This window comes from Bufo bufo, chromosome 2, assembly GCF_905171765.1.
Source record: "Bufo bufo chromosome 2, aBufBuf1.1, whole genome shotgun sequence".
Classification (NCBI taxonomy): domain Eukaryota; kingdom Metazoa; phylum Chordata; class Amphibia; order Anura; family Bufonidae; genus Bufo; species Bufo bufo.
In genome coordinates, this window is record NC_053390.1 from 192,750,375 (window position 1) to 192,775,594 (window position 25,220).

General features: G+C 41.6%; 1 protein-coding gene across 1 annotated transcript in view; it reads left to right on the forward strand.

Moving 5' to 3' along the window:
* Positions 1-25,220, forward strand: part of CHSY3 (chondroitin sulfate synthase 3) — a 367,670-nt gene that overhangs the window by 28,554 nt on the left and 313,896 nt on the right. Inside the window, exon 2 of the mRNA XM_040415986.1 lies at positions 18,183-18,466. Within this exon, the coding sequence (XP_040271920.1) occupies positions 18,183-18,466 (284 nt within the window). The remainder of the gene's footprint in view (positions 1-18,182; positions 18,467-25,220) is intronic.

Below are 25,220 nucleotides of genomic sequence, written 5' to 3' on the forward strand. Positions count from 1 at the left end.
TGTAGTCTGTTACCATGGGGACTTGTATTTGCATAAGAGCTGTACACATATGGTGAAGTAAAGGCTGGAGAAAGTCTACAACTTCAACAGTAGGGACATTTTTTAAAAAGCTAATGTTTTTCCTCATTATCAGTAGTTTAACATACATCAAGAGATTGGTTATTTTATATGTACGACCTGTATGTCGATGGATGTATGTGACTTGGGTCCCTTTGCACCACCAACCTTAGTTATTTCAGCCATGGTAGTGGTTCTGATAATAAGCGTATACTAAAGAATTGCTATGCAAGTAATTAAATAATATATTACCGAGGCGCAGAGTAGATTCACCATTATCCTTCAACAGTAGTAGTTTAATAATGAGGAAATTTATATTCCAAAAGTCATTCAAATGCTGAACAAAATGGCTCTAAAGGCACATTTTTTATCATGAATTCAACCTTTCTTCCTTTCTTGTCTAGAGGAACCTCTACATACTGGTAACATGCAGAAAACAAATGTTTTCTTGTTGAAAAATCGCAAAATGAAACCATCTGCACCATATCAGATAAGGATGCGATCGATTCATGTGAAAGTAAATCAATGCGTTCTTTTATAAAATTGGAACGGCACAAAACTGGCAGAATCCCATGTGCACAATGAATCCTTGAACAAATAACAATTTCCATCCACGTGACTTGGCAGCTTCACATAAGCAAGACATGTCTGCAAATAAGGATCCTAATAAATGAATGTATTAAGAGCAGAAATGTAATTGGAGTTATTGCTGTAATGTGGAATAGTTATTTATTGGTAAGGACATATAATTGTATATTGAGATGCACAGAATTGGCTGAATAATAAACCAAACGCTAAGTTCTTATGAAACATGCCTAGACTCCTCCACATACCGTATATCCCCAGTGATTATAGCTTTAGCCAGTGTAACACCTACTCTCTAGGTTATTTTTGTGTCCCAGAGCCATAACCTTTTTATTTTTCCTTTCACATAGTCTTATCTTTTGCAGGACAAGTTATTATGACATACGATGTAGTATGAAGTTGAAAGAAAATTCCAAATAAGGGTGCAATTGGGAAAAAATATGGAATTGTGCCACAGTTTCAGGACATTTGACACTACGGCGTTCTCTATGTGGTAAAACTAACCCGTTACCTTCAAAAACTTTGGCAAATTTTTATTTTTTTATTTTCATCGCCATATTCTGACCCCAATAATTTCTTTTTAGTTACGTCTACAGAGCTGTGTAGGGGCTCATTTTTTCCTGCATGATAGTTTGTAGTTTTTATTGATACCATTTTGGCGTGTGTGTGTCTTCTTGATCATTTTATTTAAAAAAATTTGGGGTGAGTGAAGCAATGAAAAAATGGCGAATTGGCCAGTGTGATTTTTTTTTCTTCTTTTACTCCATTCGCTGTATGGAATAAATATTTTTATATTCATTTTAATAGTTCAGGCATTTTGGGATGCAGCAATGCCTGTGACCTTATTTTTTTAAAAATTAATTTAATTCTGGGGAAAGGGGGTGTTTTAACATTTTTCAATAGTTCAATAGAACTACATGTAGGTGTAAATCGGTTTTCTGGTAATAAATCACTTTTTTACTTGTTCTGAAGCATGAATCACCATGCGTACCTGCTGTCCTCCACTCTGGTCCAGCGTACTGGCTTCCTCTCATCCATCTTCCAGTCCCCAGCTTGTTTCTTCCAGGTGGATATGGCTTCAGTGGTGACGTGCCACTTGGGGACATGTCACTGCTAAAGCCAGTCAAAATTTTGCTGCTCAGACCCATTCAAGTGACATTGACCTGCAATACAGAAATGCTGCCAAGGAATAGTCATCATTATTCATAATTCTGCTTTATAAATGACATTTCTAATGTGCAATCCCTATGCATTTCACCGTCTTCAATTTAGAATGACGTGATACTGTATGAATCTTTAGTCCAATATGGCTGAAATTGAGGTATATGGTGGAAATGGCGCATTGTTGGTTTACCACTATCATCCTAAATGTAATATATTATTTGTGTCTGGGTATTGATAAAGATTTGGTGTTGCTCTCTATGATGCAGAGAGATATTCCATTTAATGAAGTAGTAGTGCTCTGTGTACCGCTTCTTGATTTTTAACGGATTTCATCTAAGTTTAATTCATCCCGCTGAGAGGCAGATTGAGAAGAAATAGCGTTAAATTGGACTGCTTACAAGAGCCTCTACAGTCATGAAGATTTTTTGGAGTGTTGATGTTTATGTGAACGAACTGAAGGGACGGGACATATTAATTGATGTTTCAGCTTTTTATTTCAGATCATATTATTTTTACTTATTATGAACCAACTGGATTTTGCAGCAATGGTAAAACATGTTTGATACTTATTACCATGCACCCACACATCTTCCAGCAGAGCAGGAATTAAGTTGAATGAGTCCCTTTCAGTAGTAATTAGTTACTTTTTTATATGAATTCAGCACTTTTCAGTAGTCATGGGAAATCCATACACCCTGGTCTACTGAGGCTAGCATGGCCTGTTCTTCTTCACTCTGGTGTAATGATTAGGAACATTATGTACACTAGGCAAAAATATAAACACAACACTTTCGGTTTTGCTCCCATTTTGCATGAGCTGAACTCAAAGATCTGAAACATTTTCTACATACACAAAAGACCCATTACTCTCTAATATTGTTCACAAATCTGTCTAAATCTGTGTTAGTGAGCACTTCTCCTTTGCCGAGATAATCCATCCCACCTCACAGGAGTGGCATATCAAGATGCTGATTAGACAGCATGAATATTGCACAGGTGTGCCTTAGACTGCCCACAATAAAAGTCCACTCTGAAATGTGCACTGGGGGGGAGGGGTCAGAAAACCAGTCAGTATCTGGTGTGGCCACCATTTGCCTCACGCACTGCAACACATCTCCGTCGCATAATAAATTTTGATGTCTGTCCATAGCCCAGGCCAGAAACCTGGTAAAGTCTATGATGTCGGTGGAAGCTGGACTCCTAAAAGAAGAGTGTAACATGACCAGGTTCCCGAGAGGCCGTTCCACCAGATAAACGGAACGTTTTTTTTTTAATACACCCAATCTTTGTATTTATTGAATACACCCAATCTTATCAAATCAGGTTGTTGATTGTGGCCTATGGAATGTTGGTCCACTCCTCTTCAATAGCTGTGCGAAGTTGCAGAATATTGGCAGGAACTGGAACACTCTGTTATATACGCCGATCCAGAGCATCCCAAACATGCTCAATGGGTGACATGTCCGGTCAGTATGCCGGCCATGCAAGAACTGGGATGTTTTCAGATTTCAGGAATTGTGTATAGATCCTTGCAATATGGGGCCGTGCATGTTCATGCTGCAACATGAGGTGATGGTCGTGGATGAATGGCACAACAATGGGCCTCAGGATCTCGTCACGGTATCTCTGTGCATTCAAAAAGGCCATCAATAAAATGCATCTGTGTTCATTGTCCATAACATACGCCTGCCCATACTATAACCCCACCGGCACCATGGGCCTCTCGATCCACAATGTTGACGTCAGCAAGCCACTCACCCACACGACGCCACACACGCTGTCTGCCATCTGCTCTGAACCCTGAACAATGAAAACCGGGACTCATCCGTGAAAAGAACGCCTCTCCAATGTGCCAGACGCCATCGAATGTGAGCATTTGCCCACTCAAGTCGGTTACAACGACGAACTGCAGTCAGGTCCAGACCCCGATGAGGACGACAAGCATGCAGATGAGCTTCCCTGAGACGGTTTATGACAGTTTGTGCAGAAATTCTTTGGTTATGCAAACCGATTGTTGCTGCAGCTGTCCGGGTGGCTGGTCTCAGACGATCATGGAGGTGAAGGTGAACATGCTGGATGTGGAGGTCCTGGGCTGGTGTGGTTACACGTGGTCTGCGGTTGTGAGGCCGGTTGGATGTACTGCCAAATTCTCTGAAACACCTTTGGAGACGGCTTATGCTAGAGAAATGAACATTCATTGCACGGGCAACAGCTCTAGTAGACATTCCTGCAGTCAGCATGCCAATTGCACGATCCCTCAAATGTTGCGACATCTGTGGCATTGTGCTGTGTGATCAAACTGCACATTTCAGAGTGGCATTTTATTGTGGGCAGTCTAGGGCACACCTGTGCAATATTCATGCTGTCTAATAAGCACCTTGATATGCCACACCTGTGAGGTGGGATGGATTATCTCGGCATAGGAGAAGTGCTCATTAACACAGATTTAGACAGATTTGTGAACAATATTTGAGAGTAATGGGTCTTTTGTGTATGTAATAAATGTTTCAGATCTTTGAGTTCAGCTCATGCAAAATGGGAACAAAACCAAAAGTGTTGTGTTTTATATTTTTGTTCAGTGTATTTTGAAATATTGTATAATGCCATTAACAGTGGGAGGCCCTGGTCCAGAATGTTATTAGGTAGTGTTGAGCAAATCGAAGAAGATTCGCCGCAAAGCCGAATTTTCTCATGCTTCGTGGTAGCGATTTGATTTTCCTAGAATGGCGGTAATACATTTTTTTAAATTTATACTTACCTCATCCTTTTGAGTGTGACGAACTGGCCACCGCCATCTTGATTAAAGATCTCGCAAAAAATCCTGTGCGCGGTGACGTATGATGTCACCATTCCGGCTGGCGTGATTACATCATGGGACGCACGTGATTTCACACTACATTTTCAATCAAGATAGTGGTGGCTGGCTCTTTAAGATCAAATGGATTAGGTAAGTATGATTTTATTAACTTTAAAAAAATGTTACAATGTTATATTGCTGTCAAATGCCGCGATCAGCTATGAACGGGGCATCTTAGGGGTACAATGATGGGGAGCTCCCTGTCATTGCACCTAGTACTTACAAAGAAATGCGCTTTGTGACAAAATAATTTGTCACAAAACAAAATTTTTGGGTAAAATTTGGTGAAGCAGCCAAATCACATTTTTCAATACTTTGCTCATCTCTATTAACAGGGAACCACAGACAGATTTACCGCTTTGTCACATTTTGGTACTTGTAGCAAACAGATACCAGTTTCATTTAGCCATATTATTTATTTCTACATTCATGACAGTGGCACAATGTGATGTCTTTTACATATGAGTAAAAGATAACCTATTAAAGGGTTTCTCTCACTTCAGCAAATGACATTTATCATGTAGAGAAAGTTAATACAAGACACTTCCTAATGTATTGTGATTGTCCATATTGCTTCCTTTGCCACCCTGCAATCCAGCAACGGAGCTACATTTATATGAAACAGAGCTCAAAAACTTATATTCCCCACTGGAGGGATCCTTAAAGGGCATCTATCAGCAGATTTGTACCTATGTTTTATTATATGCAAATTAGCTGAGCATCTTCGTGTAACGGTAACTCCCCCATTGCTCCTAAAGGCTCATTTGCATATATTAAAACATAGGTACAAATCTGCTGACAGATGCCCTTTAAAAATATTGAGGCCAATAATTAGTAATATGTATGCAGGAGTAAGATGTACAGGCCTGTTAATAAATTTGGTGCATCTTCTGGCAGTCCACACACCAGAAAGCATAGATTTACGCTATAGCTGGTATACAGTCAGGTCCATAAATATTGGGACATCGACACAATTCTAAAATTTTTGGCTCTATACACCACCACAATGGATTTGAAAAGAAACGAACAAGATGTGCTTTAACTGCAGACTGTCAGCTTTAATTTGAAGGTATTTACATCCAAATCAGGTGAACGGTGTAGGAATTACAACAGTTTGCATATGTGCCTCCCACTTTTTAAGGGACCAAAAGTAATGGGACAGAATAATAATCATAAATCAAACTTTCACTTTTTAATACTTGGTTGCAAATCCTTTGCAGTCAATTGCAGCCTGAAGTCTGGAACGCATAGACATCACCAGATGCTGGGTTTCATCCCTGGTGATGCTCTGCCAGGCCTCTACTGCAACTGTCTTCAGTTCCTGCTAATTCTTGGGGCATTTTCCCTTCAGTTTTGTCTTCAGCAAGTGAAATGCATGCTCAATCAGATTAAGGTCAGGTGATTGACTTGGCCATTGCATAACATTCCACTTCTTTCCCTTAAAAAACTCGTTGGTTGCTTTTGCAGTATGCTTTGGGTCATTGTCCATCTGCACTGTGAAGCGCCGTCCAATGAGTTCTGAAGCATTTGGCTGAATATGAGCAAATAATATTGCCCGAAACACTTCAGAATTCATCCTGCTGCTTTTGTCAGCAGTCACATCATCAATAAATACAAGAGAACAGGGCCGGACTGGCCTGCCGGGATACCGGGAAATTTCCCGCTAGGCCGGCAGGCCTGAGTGCCGCAAGGCCGTGGCCCTGGTGACAAGTGGGGGCGGCCGGCGGCAGGGCACAGCAGCATGAGATGAGCGCTTCCATTGTGGAAGCGCTCATCTCCATAGTCATCTGTATCGCCGTCCTCAGGACGGCGATACAGATGTCTATGCTGCGGCAGGGGAGGGAGAGGTGTGTCCCCTCCTGTTCTTCTGATAGGCTGCCGGCCTAGTGCTGGCAGCCTATCAGAGGCCGGTGCAGGCGGCGCGAAGACATCATCGCGCCGCCTGAGCTGTATAGCGAGGGACACAGGCCGGAAGAGGCCTGCATCGCATCGCTGGAGGTAAGTATAAGTGTTTTTATTTTTATTTTATATATATGTACAATTCTGGCACATGACAAGGGGGGACTACTGGGCTGGCACATGACAGAGGGGGACTACTGGGCTGGCACATGATAAGGGGGGACTACTGGGCTGGCACATGATAAGGGGGGACTACTGGGCTGGCACATGATAAGGGGGGACTACTGGGCTGGCACATGATAAGGGGGCTACTAGCACATAAGGGGGGCTACTGGCACATAAGGGGCGGCTACTGGCACATAAGGGGGGGCTACTGGCACATGATAGGGGGGGCACTCTGGCTACTGGCACATGATAAGGAGCGGCTACTGGCACATAAGGGGGGGACTACTAGCACACGATAGGGGGGGCACTCTGGCTACTGGCACATGATATGGGGGGGCTCTGGCTACTGGCGCATGATGGTGGGGGGGCTCTTATTACTGGCACATGATTGGGGGCATCTATGGGGGCACATCTTCCTGGCACATGATTGGGGGCATCTATTGGGGCACTTATTACTGGCAGATTATTGGGTGGCACTATAGGGGCATCTACTGAGGCTAAAAAGAAGGTGTATTTTATATTGGGTGTTCTGTATTGGGGCATTTTTTTTACTGGGACACATTATAGTGAATACTATGGGGAAGGGGGGAGGAGCACTATGGGGGTCATCTACGGGGGCACTGAGAAGGGGTATTTTATATTGGCACATTATGGGAACATTAGCTCAACTGGGGGCATTACAAAGGGGTATGTTTTGCACATTATAAGGAGAATTATTACTACTGGGGGGGCATTATGGTGGCCTTTATTACTCCCCCATGGTATGACCCCCTAGTAGCAGCACCAGCCTCTCCCTGGTCTGCTATCCCTCTGCCCCTTCTCCAAATCCTTATTATGAAATCTTTCTCATTAGGATAAAGCACAACATCAGCTCTGCCGAGCCCCCGGCCAAAGTGTTGAAGTGGTGTCCGAGATCCCCAAGGGCCAAGCCAAGTAATTGTAAGTTTTTATGTGAAATATGTTTATGTTTGTAGTTGATCTTTATTATCGATCTTACATTGCAGATTTTTTTTGTACTTGATTTTTTGCAGCATATGGGTGAGATTTTATAAATATTTTTATTATTTGGTCGAAAGGCTCATTGGGGGGGGGATTGTAACAGGACTGCCGTAGAATATCTAAAATAGCTGGTCAAGTAAAATGTTGCATGCAACAATCATTAAATAGGTGGCCAACAAAAAAGGGGCGGGTCAAAGGGCGTGGTAAAACACTGTCTGAGCATGCTGAGAGTTGTAGTTTTGCAACAGTTGGAGGCATCCTGGTTGGGAAAGCACTGTGATAAGATGAACAATGGGGGTTCTACAAAAGAGCTATCGTGGGGCAAAGTTTATATTCGTGTTTACACACGTGTTTTAAAATGAATGCTTTCTCCTATTATAAACAAGTAAATAATGACGCAATGCTGTGGGGCTGGTATGCAACTTTTTCCAGGGCTGGTTTTTATCCCCAGTCCGGCCCTGCAAGAGAACCAGTTCCATTGGCAGCCATACATGCCCACGCCATGACACTACCACCACCATGCTTCACTGATGAGGTGGTATGCTAAGGATCATGAGCAGTTCCTTTCCTTCTCCATACTCTTCTCTTCCCATCACTCTGGTACAAGTTGATAGTGGACCCATCTGTCCATAGGATGTTGTTCCAGAACTGTGAAGGCTTTTTTAGATGTCGTTTGGCAAACTCTAATCTGGCCTTCCTGTTTTTGAGGCTCACCAATGGTTTACATCTTGTGGTGAACCCTCTGTATTCACTCTGGTGAAGTCTTCTCTTGATTGTTGACTTTGAAACACATACACCTACCTCCTGGAGAGTGTACTTGATCTGGCCAACTGTTGTGAAAGGTGTTTTCTTCACCAGGGAAAGAATTCTTCGGTCATCCACCACAGTTGTTTTCCGTGGTCTTCCGGGTCTTTTGTTGTTGCTGAGCTCACCAGTGCGTTCCTTCTTTTTAGGAATGTTCCAAACAGTTGTTTTGGCGACGCCTAATGTTTTTGCTATCTCTCTGATGTTTTTTTTTTTTTTTTTCAGCCTAATGATGGCTTGCTTGTCTTTGGATCTCATCTTGAGAGTTGACAGCAACAGATTCCAAATGCAAATAGCAGACTTGAAATGAACTCTGGACCTTTTATCTGCTCATTGTAATTGGGATAATGAGGGAATAACACACACCTGGCCATGGAACAGCTGAGAAGCCAATTGTCCCATTACTTTTGGCCTCTTAACAAGTGGGAGGCACATATGCAAACTGTTGTAATTCCTACATCGTTCACCTGATTAGGATGTAAATACCCTCAAATTAAAGCTGACAGTCTGCCGTTAAAGCACATCTTGTTCGTTTCATTTCAAATCCATTGTGGTTGTGTATAGAGCAAAAAGTCTTAGAATTGTGTCGATGTCTCAATATTTATGGACCTGACTGTATATTTACTCCATCATTTATAGCAGTCTCTGGTTCAGACTTTAGTAAATTTGTCAGGCCATGGAAGGCAATGCAACCAAATGAATCCAGAGTGGTGTAAAGTGTAAAAAGTTGCACATTTCTGCACAAAGTCCTTGCCAAAATCTGGATCTTACATTACAAAGGGTGCAATCATTAGTGAAAATGATGCAATTTTAATTTTACTTAAATCTTATCCACGTTGCTGCTACTGTGATTTCTAAACAATTCTATGGTGGAAAATCCACAGCATATCTGCTATTTGGTAATCATACCCTAAAGATAATATATTCAATTGATTTGCACAGAGTTTCAATTACAGTTATGAAAATTGTGTTGAAAGGTGGACGTCCACATTAAGGAGACTGTGTTCTTAATGAAACAGGTTTCTCATTATTACAATGGAGAGAAGAAATAAAGAAGAATATTTATGAGCTACCAATTGGGCTCTTCTGGGTTAGGCTACTTTCACATATGAGTTTTTCTTTCAGGTTTTGAGATCCGGCAAAGGACCTCAAAAGTGGAGGAAATTGTCAATGGGGACAAAACTGGATAAACCGGATCAGAGTGTATAGTTCCGGTTTGTTGCGTTCTGTGACTGGACACAAAACTGCTGCAAACTGCGGTTTTGTGTCCAATTAGCGAAACTGAACAAGCCTGGTCCAACACTAAAAACTGTTTAAATCAATCGTGCTTGATCCGTTTTATTTTGGACTGATGCAAAGCCCATTGGCTTACAATGGTGTTAGTGCCGTATCCGGTATGTTCATTTTCGATTTAATACTACAGAACGGATGCAGCCAGTTATATTAAATCGAATTGAAGCATTTTCCTCCGGTTTTGAGAAGCTCTGCCGGATCGCAAAACCTTAAAGAAAACCGCATATGTGAAAGTAGCCGTAGAGAACAGTTATCACCACACAGAAGATCCCTGTCTCCAGTGTCCTATATCTCCTCTCCTTATACTGTACCATCTCACATAGACAACGTTCAGATTTTAGTTCATATTTCTTGTGCTGATTCCCAATTTTTTTCTCTCTATATATAAATCTGATATTACTTTACTTTGTATTTAAGCTGTATGATGGGAGACCTTCTCATATATCTTCACTTCCAAAGGAAAAAAATTGTAAAAGATCATTTTGCAAGTTGTACCAAAGCGCCACCAGATTGGGTAAATCAGAATTGCCGCTATTTAGACCAACATTTAAAATGAAACCCACATCATGAACTCCTTTTGCATGAAGTCTCCTTCATTGACATTTTAGCACATTTTTCATTTTCCTGAGTAGGAGTTACATCAATATCAGATATACAGAATACTTGTTCATTATGATACCCAGTCCTTTTCAACAGTGTCAGATTAAAAAGAGTTGTCTAGAAAAGTCAGTGTTCCCAATAGCTATCTGCTGTAAATTTCTATGATCACTTAAGTGACTAAATAGGCCAGTTAATTCTATGTATTCCTTTAGTAGGAACTCAAGTCAAGAGTGTATTTCATGTGGTTGAAATGATCAAAGCTTGCTTTAATCTTAGAGCATGATCATAAAAAAACTGCCCTTTCATCTAAAAACATTCATTTTACAGTCGGTCTAGACCTTATGTAATTCCCCGACATGTATAGAAAACCTTCAGCCATGAAGGAGTAACTATTTATGTTTTATTATGGTCAATAATACATATATATACCTTAGGTAAGAAACCAGTAGATTGGAATCCACAGGTAGAGCTCTGACAGGTCCTAAGTAGATCAGTGTCTTAAATTATGACGCAAGGGAACCGTCACCGATGTGGCCAAAAATTGGCTACAGTGTCATCAAACTGGATGTTCAGAGGAGGGGATCCAAGCGCTGCAGCGGTGGCAGGGGGGTGCAGAAGTCGGGACCCAGTGGCCAGGCGTATGTAAGTATGCTTCCCTCCGCAGGGCCATGAGAGGGGTTTACTGGAAGACCCCGTAGGATGAATGACCCCCTTATGTTGGCCATACAGTAGAGATAAAAAAAGACAAATTGATGACCTGGGATTCTGCCTGCACAGATGACCTAGGTTTTTTGCAAAACCAGCTTTTATTACCGTCAACTGCAGATTTGCAATGTCTTTTAGAATATATCCATGCAAAATATACAGTAAGCAAAGAGTATCACTTGAAAGTATTTTTTGTCATTGGCACAATACTTTTGAAAAGGTGAGCGCCTTGTATAATGACTGAGCCTTGAAAGTCACGGAGGGCGCACCATGCTTGCATGGCCACTGCTCCTATTTATTTCTATGGGGCCAATGAAAATAGCCTAGCCAGCGCTCGGCTACAGTATTTTCGGCGGCCCCATAGAAATGAATGGAGGGCAGCCACGCATGCACGGTGCGCCCTCCGTGACTGTCTGTGGGCACCAGAGATGGGACTGTAGTGCCCTAGAGCAGGGAGTACTTTGACATTTTGACATTTGTGGATATTTGCTTATATCCACTATGCAAAGTTAAAACTTCTTACTTTATTTCTCTTGAAAGGGTTAACTTATACTGTTTAATACTGTGTAACTGCATTTTATATGTTGTGATATATATTCTGTTCATTATCACTGTATTTATATGGCTCTGTGGAAAGGGTTAATGAATACTGAAAGACTGTTAGGGCTTTGATTGAGAAGCTGGTTATTTTCCACAGCTGCCATAGGGTTTAAAGAATGCCATGTTTTGGAGGGAACACCTAGACTTGTTTACCACCATGTTTTGGAGGGAAGAACCCAGGTTTGTTTACCATCAAAAAGCAGACAGCCTGACCTTTTAAATGTTTGTTTTTAGCTATGTTGTTATGTCTGGAAACTTTTTTTTGTCTGGAAAATCTGCTGTGTCATTGTCATTGAGTATCATTGAAGCTCTAATGTAAGTCTATACCAGACGGGAGCTGAAAGAGTGTATCTGTTTGTGCTGAGCCTGCATGAGTGACCAAAAGAAGACGCTGAGATGGGGACGCTGAGCCACAGACCATGGGTCACTAGCCCTGTGACCAAGGAGCCACAGACCGTGGGCCCTTGACCAGGATGCCAGCCTTCTGATAGAGAGAAGGACAGCTAGCTCAGGCCTTTCCTCAGCATCAAACCCTTCTTCTGCCAGGGAGGAGACTCTGTCAGACTACTGAGTGACCAGAAGAAGACTCTTGCGATGGGGATAGGCTGGCACAGACCATGGATCACCAGCCTTGGATCAGGGTACCAGCCTTCTGAAGAAAAAGAGGGAGAGCTAGCTCAGGCCTTTCCTCAGCATCAAACCCTTCTGCCAGGGAGGAGACTAGAGAAGTCAGCCCAATGCCTCGTATGCATTGTTTTGTACCTGAATACCTTCCATAAAGAAGCACCCTGGTTACTGCAGACCCTGACTCTCTGGACTTATTTCTCATTAGGATGCACCACGCCTTACCATCCCTTCCGGAGAGCAGCAACACGTGGTGATACATCAACGGTGTCCGGGGACCCAGCGTAGCTTTGAGGCCACCCCAAACCCGGCCACTGCAGGATGTGCACCTATTAGACAATGGGGGTATATAATAGCAATATGTCCCCATTGTTTGAGATGGGCATACCCCTTTAATGATGAAGATAACCCTTTAGATAACATTTTCCTCTCACAGCAACAGTAAACTTTCAATATATTGCCTATATAGGGGGTCTTATCAATTGTGTTGTCTGCCACAATATAAAAAAAACTGCCAATAATTCCAAATAAAATAGTTTTCCATGAATATTGAGTTTTTTGTTTTTTATTAAATATCTCTTTCTGATGAGTGTCCTTTTAAATGTCTGATGTAGCTCAGTGGACACCAGTAGATTATATAGTCAGTTTATCTGCAGTTCTAAGAAAAAATGCCTTCTGAGAAATGTAGTGCAAAAAAGACAAAGTCAGCTCTGCTACAAGAATAGCTCTAGAAAGAAATGAAAGAAACTTATGGCTGTATTAGACAATCTGATCATTCCTCCCGGCAATTGCCTGCTTGCTAGCGGAGGAGACCTCTGCTATTACATGCAGCGATCTCCTTCCCAGCATGGGGAGGAGCGATCGTTATACAATTGTTCGTCCCCATGCTGTCCAGTAGTTTGCCGGCAGCAGATCGTGATATGCTATTGGCAATCGATAATTTGTAAACCTGTGTACAGAATTTGGATTGCCCGAAGAACGAGCTCGTTCATCCGGAAATCGGCGACAGTATTACACTGCCAGATCATTGCTAATGAGCGTTCATACAAACACTTGTTAGTGGTGATTGGCTCGGCAATCGCCTGGTCTAATACAGGCTTTGGTCATTTTACTCTGAAACCTACCGGTAAAACATACCGTAAAACCGATCTTCTCCTCACTCTGCTCAGCTTAATTGACAGGCCTCTCCCTATACACAAATAGGGGGAGCAGTCAATCTGACCTACATATGTAATTCTTATTAATATATTAGCACAGTTCTTGAGTTTTCATCATTGCTTTATGTTTATGGATATGTTTGGTTGAACTATGAGACGCTCACTATGCCTGTACTTTGATTTTACCATTTCTATCAGAATAACATGCACTTTCATGTTCAAAGTAGAAAAGATATTTATTTGCCATTTTATATTCTAGCAGTGGCAGTACCTTTTGCATTTCAATTGCTTGTTTGCCCAAAAGCGGAAAAAAGGGGTTAAGTCAAAGATAAAGGTTTATATATTTTTCATTTCTATAGGCAAGTGCTAAGTGACACAACTTCCCAATCAAAAGTGAGAACTAGCCTTAGGCAGCCAAACCTGTAAAATATAATTCAAAGAGAAATATGCATTAGGCGATCAGACATAATGCACTAAACACATCACAGAAGTGATGTCGAAAATTCTCTTGTAGAATGTTCATGTAGCCAAGGATGATAAGATTGATATCTTGAAAGACTTTGTCATCATTCATTTCAGCATGGCATACTGTATTGTATAGATTGGGCTTCTATGAAGTGTATTGAACACCTTAATACATTTATGGAATATTGACATTGGGGTACGCCATAAATGTGTGACAATTGGGGTTCGAAAGCAGCCCTGCCTAGCTTCAATTGGAAGTCACCAGGTTGGCCCAATGACCTTCTGTCCATGACAGTGTGTAGGCCAGATTGGTCCAATGGCTAGCGGTTTGTACCAATTATTGCACCAATCTTTAAACAGTCATCCCTTAGGTTGGATTTAGACATTACAGTTATCGGGCAGATTATCGGGAAAAATGTTCCTGCTAACGCTCGTTCCCGACAATCTGCCTGTGTAAAGGTTTCTAAAGAGCTATCTGCTGCCCAGAAACAATGCAGCTGTATGAGGACGAGTGATTGCAATAGGGATCCCTCGTTCTCATACTGTGGAGGTGATCACTGCATGTAAATGCAGAGCTTCACCTCCACTGAGCGAGCAGCCGACTGTCAGGAAGGAATGCTTTCTTCTCTACAATCTGCTGCTCATTGCAATTGTTTAGAATACAATACCAACTAATTCCAGGGCAGCATTGTATGCCGAAAATATTGTATTGACCCCAGGACTCTATATAAAACCAGTAATTGTCCTGTAGCCCTTAAAATGTCAACCTTCCACAAAAAAAAAGTGAAGATTAAAGAAAATTAAGCACAGAACTAATACACACTAAGCAAGTCCTAACATATAGCAGTCAGGAGAAGCTGCTAGAACATAGTGAATCACTTTCTAGAAGGATGGAAGCATCTTCAGAGTCTGAGACTGGCACAATGTTGAGTGAGGAAAATACTATGAGGGAATTTATCCTCCCCCCCCCCCCCCCCTTAATGGTGGTATCCCAGTTTTGCAACTTTTTAAATGCCATTGTGACTTTTTTAGTCGCAACTGCCATTTTTACGCCGTCCTCACCAGGTTTCCAAAAGGTGGTGTGGTGAGGGGTGGATGTGAGTGGGGCCAGTGGCCCCAGCACATTTATCAGTATTTACACCACAAACTGGCATAAATAATGACTGAAATTGACAGCACCTTGGAAATTATCCGGCAAGTTTTACGGAACCTTTTTCTTCAGAACTATATATCAATCTACTCAGCTCCTCCTGAGTGAATGGCTTCTTAAAGAGGACCTTTCACCGATTATTACACTATGAACTAACTGTAAAAATCAGAGGTTTGAGCAGCTCTCACCTGCCAGGGATTCCACTGGTATAGCACGGACCGGCTCCTTCACCCGAAATAGGAGAAATATAAGTATGAAGAAAATAAATTGGTTGGTCCAGCTTGTATTCGTGGTAATCCAAAGGCTTTATTCAATATTCAATAAAATCCAGGTACAGGAATGCAGGTCTACATGTTTCGGGCACAATACAATCTTAGCCCTTACTCATGACGATTATTCATGTTATTTTCTTCATACTATGAACTAACTATACAGACATGGAGAGCGGCGCCCGGGGATCTCACTGCACTTACTATTATCCCCGGGCGCCGCTCCGTTCTCCCGCTATGCCCTCCGGTATCTCCGCTCACTAAGTTATAGTAGGCGGAGATTCCAGTCACTAAGTTATGGTAGGCGGAGTTCTGCTCTAGCGCTGGCCAATCGCAGCGCAGAGCTCACAGCCTGGGAGGTTATTTTCTCCCAGGCTGTGTGCTCTGCAATGCGATTGGCCAGCGCTGCAGCAGAACAAGGGCAGACTCCGCCTACCATAACTTAATGAACGGAGATACCGGAGGGCATAGCGGGAGAACGGAGCGGCGCCCGGGGATAATAGTAAGTGCAGTGAGATCCCCGGGCGCCGCTCTACATGTCTGTATAGTTAGTTCATAGTGTAATAATCGGTGAAAGGTCCTCTTTAAACAGGAGTGCAATAGAAGCATCTTGTAGATGCTTTGTGTTGCTTGGAGTCACTGTAGGTCACAACAATATTAGTGGAGATCTGTTGACTGGACAAGATATTTGAAAGAAAGAGCACTAAGAATAATAAAGTAAAAGAACACAAAGAAATACAGAACAGTTTGCCTGCAGTTATATTTAAGCTGGGAACATTGGTTAATACTAAGGCAGCTAGATTCATAGTCCAGTAGGAATAGCTCCACAAATAAAAAGTAGCCTTGCCGGTAAATATTAGTATATGCATGTACTTCCAGAATAAATGCTCATTTACGGGTTACACCAAGGCTTCCCTGGTGCAGTTTTTTTTTTAGCTGCGTTTTATTCTTCTAAATACAAGTCTTTTCTCTATATTATAACATAGCTGCTACTCACATTCAAATATATATGCATAAGGTTCACAGACATATGAAAACTGAGTATGAGAAGGAGATACGTGAAGCTCAAGGGAGGTCTAAATGGAAAATGTGACCAAAACATATAATAGCATTAGTAGACACGTTGTAGTATCATAGTATATTTTTCAGGGTCTCAGATCCCTGTCATTTTAAAACAAATAATAGCAGTTTATACAGTAAAAGGAGAATTTACTGGTGAATATGTTGAATTTGTAGTCCCAAACGGGATGGTGGTAAAAAACTGTTCTAATGTTTTCTTTTGGGTTTTTTGGAGCTATAATAGGCTTTGTTGTAGAATTGATTTTTTTTCCATCTCAGTTTTCTTCTGTCTCATTAGTGATTCAGTGTTCACAGCAGGAATAGCAGACCCTGCAGTGCTAGTTTTGCACTGAACATCGGATGAACCTCATTATAAATCTATACGTGTCATGGATACACTCTGTGCATGCCGCCACCCCTCTATCCGAGGAGGGCATGGGCGCCTAGCTTCCACTCCTGTGTCCCATGCTGTAACCTGCAACCAGGCTGCAAGGTCTCTTTCTGTGTGTGTATTACTGCAGCACTGCAAGGATTAATTCCCTTTTTGCTCTGTATTCAGCGTTTTTTACTAAAGAGCTCATCATCTCTCTTATATATGCTGGGCTATTTTGTTCCGCCCCTTGCCTGAGCAGTAGATGCAGAAGCAATGATGGTAATATCAAACAAGACTTGAAAAACTTGAAACTGAAGCCCACAGTTGATTTTATTCCACCAGCTATGTATACTCTGAGTACTATTATTGGTAAAATAATGTTTTCTAAAACTACTCCCGATTTCACTCTTGATTGTTGTCCTTTTGTTCAGTTTCAGGCTGTACTCCTTGTACTTAAGCTCATTCTCTTTCGAAAATATTACCTTTGTATATACGGTATTTTTGTCCAGTAGGTGGTCTTCAGAACCAAACACAATATGGCCTGTTTGACTTAAAGAGCATCTGTCATCATGATCAGTCCTTGTAAGCCAGACACACTGCCTGGTAAGGTGGATTATGCTAAGTGCCTGTCTTGTAGCAATCTGATCTGTCGTTTTAGAGAAAATACTAGTTTTATTTTTATGCTAATAAAGAGATTGGAGCACCAAAGGAGGGACCTAGCCTCTAGAGTATTGCTTCACATCATGTGGGAGATTTCAGGGCCAGGCATCAGAACACATGATGCCTGGCCCTATAGATTGGATGGAGGGTGGGAAGGAACTAAGGCTGAAATGCTGAGGTGAAGTGGTGCTCGAGGGGATAGACCTTCCCTTCTGTGCCCCAACCTCCTCATTAGCATAAAAATATAAGTAGTATTGTCTCCAAAATGACAGAGTGGATTCCTACAGGGATGAGTTCATCATGCTAACAGATGCTCTTTAACATGCTGTACATTTACAAAAGAAAAATAAAATCTCTGTATTTACTGGACATACCACTAGTGATGCCTTCAAGAATTATACTTGTCATCTTATGTTAGACTTCTGCTAACCTAGAGAAAGAAGGAACCAAAGACTTTTTGGCTTTTCTTCCTGACACTGATGATCCTAGCCATCATGAGCCCCTTCATTGTAAGATCAGTCAGCAGTCATGGCAGTAATATCCCATCAATAGGTAGTGGTATATCCTAGTGACCCCATCACTTACTGTCTGGGTAAAACCTATTTTAAAGGATATATTTAGACAATGTTTTTCTGTATTGATTGCGTAGATATACGGTATATGTAAGTAACGGTGGTTTATTATTCTCATCCAACAGGTGACAAACTCGAACAATTTCTGAGATCTCTGAACAGCAGCAAACCACTTTATTTGGGTCAAACAGGCCTTGGTAATATTGAAGAACTTGGAAAACTTGGACTTGAACCTGGAGAAAATTTCTGCATGGGAGGACCAGGGATGATCTTTAGCAGAGAGGTATTGCGAAGGATGGTGCCACACATTGGTGAATGTCTCCGTGAAATGTATACAACTCATGAAGATGTGGAAGTGGGTAGATGTGTGCGGCGATTTGGTGGAACTCAGTGTGTTTGGTCCTATGAGGTAAGTCTGCATCACACTAATTCTTAATATGTAATGTATTCACATTATTTTGAATAAATGGATTCATTCGATAAGATTGATGTAGCATCTGGGACCAAAGTATGGACCCACAGCTCTCAACCACTGTCAAGGTCCCTCATTTTATCCCAGGAACACAAGAACTTTAGATCTTAGTTGATGGTAGCAATTATCATTATTTCCATTCCTGTTTACCCACTGTCTTGGGAATTGCTCTTTCTCTCGGTAGGTCCAGATATTGTAGGTCCCTTGCTGACAGGTTTGTTTTAAAAGCTGGAAGGACTTATGGAAGTTCTTAAAGAGATTCTTCTGTTTCTTTTATGACATTTTATGACATTTCATTACAGTGCAGCGTCGTCATCTACATTGATGCCAGGCTGTGTTATCAGTCTTCTTGTATTACTGGTCCTTATTTGAAGGGACACTTAAGCAGAGGAAAGATGATTGCTATATATGTTTTAACAAATTTACTGAAATGTTAAGCTGTGCAGAAAATGACCTGTAGATGCAAAGTCGTGAAATGTCTTCAGTTTTCTGATTAATACTTCAGGCTATGAGAAAGACTTGATGAAATGAAATTAGTTTTGGATAGTGCAGTACTGATAAGATGGCTGAATTTAATCTCCTGGTTTCCATTAGGTGTAAAAAAAATCACAGATTTGCACAAATGTGTTGACTTGCCAGTATTTATTATGTATCATGGGTGAAAGATTTCTTAAAATATTAACGTCTGGACTGTGTTGTACTGTGTGTGTTTTTCTCTCAAGGGAGGAGATTTATCAAAGCTGGTGTAAAGTAGAACTGGCTTAGTTGCCCATTGCAACCAATCAGATTCCACCTTTCATTTTCCAACAGGTCTAAAAAGTGAAAGGTGGAATCTGATGGGTTGCTGTGGCCAGTTTTCCTTTCCACCACTTTAAATAAATCTCCCCCATACTGTAGTGTTTAGTCATGACCTGTGGTTTTAAGGGTCTCAAGGAGCTAACAAAGCATAACATAGATGTGACCTTTTAACTAAATTCTGCAGATGTTCATGAAATAAATCTATTTGGAGGATCTCCCTAGTTACAAAGCATGGTCTGCAAATCATATTTAATATGTGACTGCCAGTGGGTATTTCAGTAGTGAGATATTCAGAAGATCGTTGCAAAGGGCATCTGTTAGCACAGGCATGCTCAACCTGCGGCCCTCCAGCTGTTGTAAAACTACAACTCCCACAATGCCCTGCTGTAGGCTGATAGCTGTAGGCTGTTCGGGCATGCTGAGAGTTGTAGTTTTGCAACAGCTGGAGGGCCGCAGGTTGAGCATGACTGTGTTAGCAGATTTGTACCTATGAAATAGGCTGACCTTTTGTATGTGCACTTGGCAGCTGAATGTGTCCGCATTGCTGAGAAAAATGATATTTTATTATATGCAAATGAGCCTGTAGGAGCAACGGGGGCGTTGCTGTTACACCTAGAGGTTCTGCTCTCTCTGCAACTGCCGCGGCGCCCTCAGCACTTTGACTTTAGGAGAAGTCAGAGCCAGGCGTGATCTCGTTTAGGGCTCATGCACACGAACGTATTTGTATTATTTTTCTGTTCCGTTTTCTTACAGGTCCGTATAAGGAACCATTCATTTTAATGGGTGTGCAAAAAAAAATGAAATGACTCCGTGTGCATGTCCATTCTGCAAATAGATGGAACATGCCCTATTCTTATCCGTTTTGCGGACAAGGACAGGCATTGTTACAATGGATCCACAAAGAACAAAACAAAACAAAAAAAAAAAATGAAACACGGATATCACACAGATGTCATCCGTTTTTTTTGCAGATCCGTGTTTTGCAGACCGCAAAATACATACAGTCCTGTGCATGAGCCCTTACACTGCCTGGTCCTGTCAATCAAGGCGCAGAGGATGTGCTGAGAGAAAAGAGCAGACAATTAACGGATCTGCAACTAAAAGGATGTAAGGAGGGCACCATGAAAGTAAGATTTTTTTTTTTAACTAGAGGGTTGCATTAACCTTTGCAGCCCTCCCGGAGGATTTCGACTGTCGTCTTTCTTCTATCAGAGACGCCAGACGGAATCCTACAGCTTTGGCCACATTGAAGTCAGTGGGTTTGCGATGCAGGCCAGTGTCCATGTTTCACGGATCTGCGGTCCGCAAAAATGGACGCAGCCATCACGCAGACATGTGATTGGGGCCAAAGAGTGAAAGAAACACTACAGCATACTAATTAGGAAATTGGAAACAGTCCGGCAGCAGCACACAGAGCCCAGGAGGCTATTAACCCTTGCAGTACTGCAGAGTGAAGTGAGGTTCAATGAAGAGACACAGGGTGAGAGGAGCGGCTCCTGTGCCCGCCTGAAATAGCAGGGCATTAGTGGGCATGAGATTCTGACATCCAATCATAAGTGCGGGTTGGGAAATTAGAGTGTCAGTCACACAGGAGGGGACCAGAGAGGAGCGGATAAGCGAATTGCACTAATGTAAGTTACACATGCAGCCATTAAAATATAAACGAGTCATAAGGGGCTTCTTTTATTATATCACCTCATAAAGTAACAGAGGGTTTCTTGCACTGTAATATATATGGCTCTCAATAAAACATATCCAGCCCACGCTGGGGTTTTTACATATTAAGTTATATGTGTAATTTTCATAAAGGAAATTAATCTGTAAACATCACTACAGCAATATCGGATTAGATCATGCTGAATACAGTACGACATACAACATTGCCTAATATGAGAAGCCACTGAAATGCAGTATAATTATTGTAATGCATCTGCAGTGCTAATGATAGCATCATGATTCTATGATATCGCATTCATTAGACTTTAAAATGCAATTAAATTTTTCTCTATTTGTGGGGAGTCACCTAGTAGCGGAATAGTATGTCCTCCCTGGTGGTTGCTGTACGGTTTTATTTTGTACTTGAGCTTGTTCATTTACAAAGAAGGATAATTTGAAAAGGGCAAAAGAGCCATAAATGTGTTTCTCCAGCCATTACACAACAAACACAATTCCAGCATCTATAGTTATAGGATAAGATTAAATATCAGAGCTGTGTGATATAAAATGTATCTGAAAACAGCTTTGATATTATGTCCCTGATTATACAGTTCTAGAAGTTGTTAAAGGGGTTGTCCGCATTCAGAGCTGAACCCGGACATACCCATAATTTCACCCAGGCAGCGCCCCGATGTTAGCATCGGAGCATTTCATGCTCCGATGCTCTCCTTTGCCCTGCACTGGTTCGCGCAGTGCAAGGGCTCTTTTTTTTACTATAACACACTGACGGGTGGAGGCTTCTGCCCAGCAGTGTGTTCGGCGACGTCACCAGGCTCACTGCTGGGCGGAAACCTCCTCCTGGCACAGTTCATGCTCCGATGCTCAAGTCAGGGGGGCTGCCTGGGTGAAAATGGGGATATGTCCGAGTTCAGCTCTGAAACCGGACAACCCTTTTAAAGGGCTTCTCCAGGAATGATTTAAAATGGTCACCAGCATCTTGGCCTAGAATGTGAGCAGAACTGGTTGCCTCCACGTGCAGAGCTGCTTAGGGGGATGAAGGGGCAGGGCCTCACTACACAATACAGTCTGTCACTTTCATATACTACATATTGTGAGCGTTCCTGTCAGGCTGCTCAGTCATGATGGCATATCATAGGCAGGATGACATCATTACCATCTATTGTAGAGCAGTGTAGTGAGGCCACACCCCCTAACCCCCCCTGCCTAGGGGGGGGGGGGGTGAGAGGGCAGGGCCTCACTAAACACTAATCTCTGGCACTTGCATATACTACATATTGGTGAGTGTTCCTGTCAGGCTGCTCGGTCACAATGGAATATCATAGGCAGGATCACATCATTACCATCTATTGTAGAGCAGCCCTGGAGAGCCTCTTTAAGGATGCGTCTACTATCTGGATCTACAGAAAGCTTTAGTAATGGGTTTTAATGGACAACTCCATTCTCAGTGCAAGTTTCATATATTGTAGAATATATTGAAGATGCAGAATCCCAGAATATACAGTGTATCTCATAGAAAAAACTATTGTTCGCTTTTACTAATCGGATTGCACCTAGATTTTGTCAAGCACATTTCTGGTGCATATGGTTATTGACAAGTGGTTATGGCTTAATGAGAAAGGGTGTGGTTTAAGATGCAATAACTTGCCCCAAAATTGCACCAAAATTTTAGTGCAAAGAAAACCTGCCAATAGTTGGTGTAAACTATCCAGCCTGAGCCACTGCAAAGAACCTGGCACATCTTGCCTGTGTAGCGGGGTAATGTATCATATGCGCTGCACCAGAAAAGTGGAAAGATTTTGTCTGTTTTGTTGGTACAGTAGGCATTTGTGTCAAATTTAGGACATATTTGCACCATTTTTAGTGTGGTTTGCTCCATGCCCTGCTGTTTACATTTACTAAGTGATAGCCAGATGTTTTGTGGACGGGACTATATTTTTAGACAGATTTATCATTGCAAACTTTTGCAGAAAAAAATCACAAGTTTACTGTGGTCCTCTGGTGGTGTACAAACTGGCAGAACCTTTGTAGTAATAACCTAGATGACTATACTGTATATGGTGCAGCCCCTTATCATCGGTGACCCCATTGACTTGGGATCAATCATGATGTCCAGTTTTTTCAAATATGATGAAATCTGCGATGGAGGCTCCAGACGAAGCCTAACACGCATCATAAACACACAAAGGAGTGATAAAACATAAAGTCTCATTGCCATATGGAAAAAAGTAAGATAAAGGTTGAATAAAAAACATAGGAACAAAAGAAAAAGGAAAGAAAAGCACAAAGTAGAAATTCACCCAGATCAAAATCAATAAACGAGTTGATTATACACCAGTGACATTCTTCTCGAAATATTATCCGCTTTAAAGCCATCCAGCATGTAATATGTATGTTATTTGCTTAATCATCTCCTGATTTATTTCCAAGGTAATCTAGAGAAGCACATTTTTGCTTACTAAAGGATTAACTGTTGTTTCTTCTTCATAGAACCCTGTATTAGAAGGCACAAATCGAAGCAATCTGTACTTTTATGTTGTCTTTATAGCCCAGTAAAGACATTTTATTTGTAAACTCAGTAAAGGCGTCCAATAAAGCACATAATCTAGTATTTGTATAAGAAAGTCCATATAGACTGTAATGTTAAAGGGAGTCTTTCACCTAAAATCACCATTCTAGAACACTAACATCAGGATCTCCATTACATTCCCCATATTGGAATGCTACCTTCCATATTGCTGTCCATCGACGATTTTCTCAGAAAAACACTTTTCTTCAATATGTTAATTAGTTTCTATAGGTGCCCAGGGGCCGCGTTCATGCGGCCGATGCCCAGGCCCCTCGGTGCTTTTCATACGAAACCCCTCCCCTTCCACCACTCTAGCCGCCCTAGGTTCTTCTGATTACGTCCTCCTCTTAGTGAGAAATCCAGCGCTAGCGCCGTTCAACAGATTCGCCGCGCCTGCGCACTTCATTCCCCATTATGGGCAGAGGAACAAGAGCGTTTAATGCGTATGTGCCGGCCCGTACATCCCGATCTAGCCGGTCTTGTGCCTCCGCCCATAATGGGGAATGAAGTTCGCAGGCGGTGGCGAGCGGTGTGTAAAACCACTACAAAGTTGCAACATTTTGTGCAGGTACAACGTAAGCCAAACTTTGCAATTTTAGGCACCAGTTTTATGGCGCGGAGAGGAAAATAAATGTCCTACACGGTTATTTGAAGACAAGAGCTTTGGATCTATTCCAGGGACGGATTGGGAACTTAACCACTTAAGGACCACAGGTTTATACCCCCCTAAAGACCAGGCCCTTTTTTACAAATCGGCACTACACTACTTTCACCGTTTATTGCTCGGTCATGCAACTTACCACCCAAATGAATTTTACCTCCTTTTCTTCTCACTAATAGAGCTTTCATTTGGTGGTATTTCATTGCTGCTGACATTTTTACTTTTTTTGCTATTAATCGAAATTTAATGATTTTTTTGCAAAAAAATGACATTTTTCACTTTCAGTTGTAAAATTTTGCAAAAAAAACGAGATCCATATAGAAATTTTGCTCTAAATTTATAGTTCTACATGTCTTTGATAAAAAAAAAATGTTTGGGTAAAAAAAAAAAATGGTTTGGGTAAAAGTTATAGCGTTTACAAACTATGGTACAAAAATGTGAATTTCCGCTTTTTGAAGCAGCTCTGACTTTCTGAGCACCTGTCATGTTTCCTGAGGTTCTACAATGCCCAGACAGTACAAACACCCCACAAATGACCCCATTTCGGAAAGTACACACCCTAAGGTATTCGCTGATGGGCATAGTGAGTTCATAGAACTTTTTATTTTTTGTCACAAGTTAGCGGAAAATGATGATTTTTTTTTTTTTTTTCTTACAAAGTCTCATATTCCACTAACTTGTGACAAAAAATAAAAACTTCTATGAACTCACTATGCCCATCACGAAATACCTTGGGGTCTCTTCTTTTCAAAATGGGGTCACTTGTGGGGTAGTTATACTGCCCTGGCATTCTAGGGGCCCAAATGTGTGGTAAGGAGTTTGAAATCAAATTCTGTAAAAAATGACCAGTGAAATCCGAAAGGTGCTCTTTGGAATATGGGCCCCTTTGCCCACCTAGGCTGCAAAAAAGTGTCACACATCTGGTATCTCCGTACTCAGGAGAAGTTGAGGAATGTGTTTTGGGGTGTCATTTTACATATACCCATGCT